This window comes from Tetrahymena thermophila (genome assembly GCF_000189635.1).
Source record: "Tetrahymena thermophila SB210 genomic scaffold scf_8254406, whole genome shotgun sequence".
Taxonomy (NCBI): Eukaryota; Ciliophora; class Oligohymenophorea; order Hymenostomatida; family Tetrahymenidae; genus Tetrahymena; species Tetrahymena thermophila.
Window position 1 is genome coordinate 356,894 of NW_002476188.1, and position 6,409 is coordinate 363,302.

At 24.8% G+C, this 6,409-nt stretch overlaps 2 protein-coding genes across 2 annotated transcripts; both read right to left on the minus strand. All coding sequences in view use genetic code 6, as the record gives it.

Moving 5' to 3' along the window:
- Positions 1-43: 43 nt before the first annotated feature.
- On the minus strand, positions 44-3,301 carry TTHERM_00245530 (hypothetical protein; the record flags this gene model as incomplete). Its single annotated transcript, XM_001023782.3, has 1 exon — positions 44-3,301. The coding sequence occupies one exon, from the start codon at positions 3,299-3,301 to the stop codon at positions 44-46; it is 3,258 nt and encodes a 1,085-aa protein (XP_001023782.1).
- Positions 3,302-4,577: 1,276 nt separating this feature from the next.
- Positions 4,578-6,409, minus strand: TTHERM_00245540 (hypothetical protein; the record flags this gene model as incomplete). The annotated part of the gene is made up of 3 exons (XM_001023783.1): positions 4,578-5,012; positions 5,455-6,161; positions 6,232-6,409. The coding sequence occupies 3 exons, from the start codon at positions 6,407-6,409 to the stop codon at positions 4,578-4,580; spliced, it is 1,320 nt and encodes a 439-aa protein (XP_001023783.1).

The following is a 6,409-nucleotide window of genomic DNA, read 5'->3' on the forward strand; positions in this document are numbered from 1 at the left end:
TAAAATATAATTACTCAAATTATTGTTTTTTATAATTTTTTTTTCAAAATTTATTGTTTAATCTATTGCTAGGTGATACTGTATAATTCATTAACTCTTTAATTGGAAATTGTTTTAAAGATTATTATTTTTAGTGAAGGGAAAATTTATTTTAAGTGCCAAAATCGCTAAATTGATTTTAATTGTAATGATTATTGGAAGATAGAGATTATTAGCTATGATGTGATTAGATATATGATTACAGCTCATCACCTTCAGTCTTGTTTGATGGACGATAAGAATCTCTTTTAATCATTTTTTATTCTAACTCTTTGACTAAATTAGAAGTGGCTTCTAACTGCTATTGTAGTTCAGCATTTCTCTAATTTATTAAATTGAATTGCTTTGATTAGAATTACAAAGAGTTTTATGATGGGGTTCTGTCATGGCGAACTTTGAAAGAATACTCGCTACTCTAAAAGTTAGGATGTTAATTTTCTTTATTCGCATGAGTGGAATTCTAATTTAAATTCAATGATGGCTAAGATTAGAATTATAAAACTAGCTTTTCTAAGTATTGGTTTTTGTTAACCAAAGATTGCATGTTGCATTTTAAAGTACTCAATTCTGTTGTAAGCTATTGATTTTTTACTTTAAGACTTATCAAATTACTTTCATTTTAGCTACTTTCTAGACTTGCTTTAGAGTTATTTTAAGCTTAGATTTATTGATTATCAATTTAATCAATTAATTGTTTAATTTGCAAATCTTTCTCTTTAATTTTGTTCTCTAAATAAGAAACTTTGAGTAAACTTGAAGGCTAATTAGATTTTTATAATTGGGCTATATGATTCTATTAATTGCTAATCTCTTCTTATAATATATCTACTTGATTCAGTATTTCATCTCTCATGAGCTAGAGTCCTTCCACAATGCAGCTAAAGTTATCTTCTTTGGATTTAATTTCTCCTAAGAGGTTTTCTACTTATTCTCTCAACTACTCGTTTTCTTGCTTTATTTCCACATTTTCCATTTCATAATATTTATTTGTTCTTTAAAGATCTTCTTAATTATGAGTTAAATTTTTTAATTCTATTTGCAACTTATTGCATTCATGTTACAAACAGGCAAATTTATTGCATAAATCTTAATTATTGCTTTTTATCTTTTTGATTTCCTCTTCTTTGTCATGAATGGCTTTTTTGATGCTTATTTGATATTCGCTCTATTTAGGCTGTGAAAATTTATCACTAGCTGCTGTATGTCTATTTGATTAACTTTCAACTAAGTTGAAATATTCTTATAAAATTTTGTCAATACATGAGTTAAGAATTTATTTAAGTTGGTTTGATTGATTAAAGCATTACTAAATGCTTTCTACTTAATTCTATTAAACAACTACTTCCCCATATTTATATTCAGATTGTTACTCAGAATCTTAGTAGTATTAATTTTAAACAGTGTTTAGATTATTATTGTCATAATTATTACACAATTATTCATTATTTTAGATATATACCTGTTAAGAAGTTGTGTCATATTGATAGAAGAATTGCTAAATATCTTAAACTGCAGGAGCTTGACATAATTTGTTGATGCTTTCATTCATAGAATTCATAAGCAACTGAATACATTAGTCTTATTCATCTAATCTCTAGTTTAAGCACTGCTTTTCATATTCCAAATCAGATATTTCCTATTTCAATTCGATATTTTGATATGCGATATTGTCATAATCTTCTTTTTCTATTTTTATCATTTGGGAGACCTTTTGTTTCATTAATTCTGCTTGTTCTTCTTCTTCTTTTTTCCTTTAGAGATATTCTAATTTTTATTTCTGCACTATTTATTTGCGTTTTTTTCTTTCTTATTGAACTAAAGTTTGAGTTGCTTAAAAGAAAGCATTTCTTAACAATTGAGTGGAATCTCCAAAAAAACTCTTTGTATTGTTTATTTATTCTTTAATACCTTGAATATCATTGGTATATTTATTGATCAAAAACTCGCAATTAGCTCCATTACTAATTAAAGATGGTGCAGCCTAATTATCTTAGTTTAGCTTAATATGCTGAGATTTACGCAGATCTTCAATCAGAGAGCTGATAGATTTCAATAAAATGGTTCTAAGCTAAGTATCTTCACAAATTAATTCTAAATCTTGTTATTTCTTATCCATCATAACAATTCTAATATACTACTGCTCAGTAAAAGGCGAAGGTAGTTTCCTACCTGCTTCAAGTTTTGTCTGAACTTCTCTAATATTTTTAATGAACACAAGCTGCTTTTTTTCAGGGAAATTATCTTTAGTAGATTTCCAGCAAAAAGCTTCAAGAGAAGGTGAGTAGAAAAATATTCTAAGATTAGCTTTCTTTTTGTTTGCACGGGACACCTTAAAGACAGGAGTTCCCTTAAGAAGCTTATGCAAATCTTAATATTTTTACTCCATCTTTCCAGTGAGATTGTAACAAATCTCAAATTATGCTTCCAAATCAGTAATTCTGTCTTCCATTTATTTGAAAGTAGTTTCTACTTTACCAAGTACAGTTTTATCTACATCAAACATTTTCTCCCAATTTCTTATTTCTTCTAAAATCTATTCATCACATAAACTCTAATTAGTAGACAGTCTCATGGTAGTACCAGATTTACGATTAGAAAATATACCACCTTTGAGGCTATTGTAATTATTATTTTCTTTGTTCACACTATCACTAAATTTGTTAAGATTTCTATTAATTTTTATAGGAGTCACAGATTATGATATTTCTTCTACTTAAATAGGATCATCTTCTAGAATTCTTTGACTCCTTTCGAACTCTTAGTTTATAATTTTAATATTCTAATTGAATTCGTTATTTTGTTCTCTTTCCTCACCTTACTTTTATGAGCTGTTACTGTTTTCCTCTATAAAATTTTTTTTTAGATAACTAATTTGCTGCTAATCAATAGGAATAATTTGGCTTATTTGTGACTCATTAAAAGCTACCCTTTTACTCTTTCTCATTACTTATGGGGTTTCAGAAAGCTCAGATTTTACAGGACTTGAAAATGAATTAGATTCATTGTATCCTGGTTTTTGAGCTTAATTATTCAGTTGCTTTGGTCCTATTGGATTGCTTGGGGCATATTAGTAAGAAACATTATGAGATTGAATATCATAATATTGCTTTATCTGGCTTAAATCTATCTTTTAGTTTTTGTTGAGTTTTTATCTGAGCATACTAGCTATTGAATTGCTGCTATTAGCATTTGTTTTGTCATTTTTTGGCTCATTCTATTAATTTAATACTGATCCATAGTCCTTGTTTTAGATAGAGTTCATTTTGATCAGCCACCTTTTATTTTATTTATTTCTTCAGTTCTTTTTTATTATTTTTTTTTTAAGTTAATTTTAAACACAAAATATCCTTTAATTAATTAATTTACAATCAAATAATTTTTTATCTTAATTAATATATCGTTTTTAACTACTAGTTTATTAAAGGTATATTGAGTTAATGAGTGAGTGAATACCTACTTGAATGCATAAATTTTATTCTAAGATTCTTCTTATTTTGAATTTAAATTTTAATTTCTTTCTTATTTCACATTTTAACACTCACAAATATCTATCTGGATTATAATTATATTTATTGTTTGTTTGTTTGTTTGTTTGTTATTTTAACGTATTAAAATTTTTTGACTGTCACTATTATTTTATTTCTTCAATTTTTAATAGATATTAATGGTAATCTACGCAAACAAAGCAAACCACTTTTCTATTTTTTTTGTCTAATAATATTATAATTAATATTTAAACAATGATTTAATTTCAGTAAGACTATTTTTAAAATTATTTAATTCATCATAAAAAATTTAAATATTTTAAATTTCTTTAATTTCTTTTATTAATAAAATTATTCATATAAACTTAAAAAAAATAGTTAATGTATATTTTTAAATAGTTAATATTAAATAAAAATTATTTTAAAGGTTTAATTAAGATTCTAGAAATGTTTTATTTGCTAAATATACAAACATTTTTTTACCTTCCTTAATGTGGGTTTATGTTATTTGTTTTATTTATTTATATTATTTTTACTATTATTTCATTTAGTATTTTGCATTTTATCTTAATTATTAGCTTAATTTTTCTATTTTTTATCAAAATTAGTTGAAATAATCCACCAAATTTGATAGGTTTATTGAATTATTGAACCAAAGTTTTGAGGGAAAACCATATTTAAAGCCAATGAACTTAAAAAACTCTAATTAAAAAAAATTCAACTAAATGTTAATTTAAATTAATATATTTTCTTTTTAAAAATGGCAGACTAATTAATTAATAAGATTTTACAAAATATTTATTTTGTGATCATAAAAATAAATAAGACAAATTGATTTACAATCAAGAATAATTTATATTTTAAAGAAGAATTATTTTATTAAGCTTGAAGCATGTTGAGATTGATTGATAGGATAATAAGAATGCTTTATCTTAATTATATAATATAAATAATAATAAATATAAAGAAATAAATTTAATGAATATTTTTTATATAGATCAAAAGATCTTTTAAAATATTAACTAACTAACTAGCAATCAATCACTTGATCGATCAGTGAATTATGTTTTTTATAGTTTAAGTTTATCTCTTTGATGACATTGGTGTATACATATCTTACCTTTGATTTTGGGTAGTCATATTTTATATATAGGGATCTTTAGGAACTAAATTAAATATTTCTTATCCATATAATTTATCCTCGAGTTGTCTTACTCTCCTGAGTTAGGTTTCTATTTCGCTTTCTAGCTAGTTTTTATCTCTAGTTAATTTGGCTATTTCTTTATTTAATGAAAATTATTCTGTTTTGTGCTTTACAAAATCTTCCTGAATCTCTGCAGCTATTTTTTAAGAAGTTTTCTTAGCTTCGTTTTTAAAATCATCAACATCCTTTTCATATTTTTGTTTCATCTCCTCTATTTCTTTTCTTAATTCATCTTTCAATTAATTGTATTCATCTCTAAATTTCACTGCTGCTTTATAATGGTTCTATTTATTTATTAATTAATAAAAATTCAAAGGCTATTTAATATTTCAGTAAAATTTATTAAATTCTTTTAAATCTCTTTTCTAAAAATATTTAAAGTCATCTTAATCTTTTATTCTTTGATAAATAAAATAAAAGTCTTCAGTAGTTATTTATCTATTTATGAATATTAAAAAATTGTTTCACTTTTAAGGGAGCAGATTAATAGATAATGGCTTATTAATATTGTTTGAAAATAAATGACTATTTTAGGTATTTTAAATAATAACCAACAGCATTTGTTAAAATCGTATTGGATGGAAAGATAACTTACTTGTTTTAAAACTGCAAATTAAAAAATATTAGTTAATTATTATTTTATTATCCTATTTTCTTTTATTTATTTTTGTATTGATTCTAATTTTATGTATGTACGTATGAATGAATAGCTAATTAATTAATTACCTCAATAAGTGGAAAGTTGTGAGGAAATCCATTTAAAAAAGCAATTGAAGAATTAGGATTTTCTAGTTTGTTAATGTCTGTCTGAAATTAAAATTGATAATCTTCGTTTATTTAATTTTCATTTAAGACAGGCATGTCGTTTGGAAATAGTGGCTTTGTTTCTTACATAAAGTTTTCAAAGAATTATTTCTAGGTTTCATTAAAATTGTTAGTATCGTAATCATCAGAGTAATTAGGTGATTATTCATCTGCAAGTTATTATTTTTGATAAGCGTTTGAAGGATGATGGGTTGAAAATCTCTCAGCTTAGGTAGAATAATAGGCTGTAGCTTGAGGAGTTTAGGAAGATTAAAATTAAGAATAAGTCATATATCCAAAATTAGATAAATGCTATAATGGTGATTCCATGCTTAATCTTCCTCCTACTTTATTTAAATTTTTGACAGAATAGCTGCTATGGCGATGCTGAGGTAATTTAGCAAATCCTTAACCAACATTATGAACATATAAACGTAAAGATTATCTTGAAGGATTTCTGGATTCCATTGGAGACATCATCTAATTTCTAGGTGATATCTATTAATCAATTTAGGGAAAATCAATGTTAATTTTGCTGGTTGCATCTTTTTATTCTTCTATCTCCTTAGGAGTATTCAAATTATGTGAATTTGGAATTCCTCCTCCCAACTTGTTGTTAGGTAGGTTTTCTATTTTTATTTAAAATGAAAAAATTTTTTAAAGCCAAACCTTAAAGTAGTAAGTAAGTTGTTTATTTACCTTCTGTATGCTAGCGTTTTATGAATGGTAGAGTTCTAATTAAAATAGATTAGCGCTATTTACTCTAATCTTATTCCTACTACTAATTACGCTAAAAAATTTCAAATCCTTTATTTAGCACTTGGCTTCCTTTATGATTTGCCATGCTTTTGTTTGTTTACTATGATTATCTCTTCAT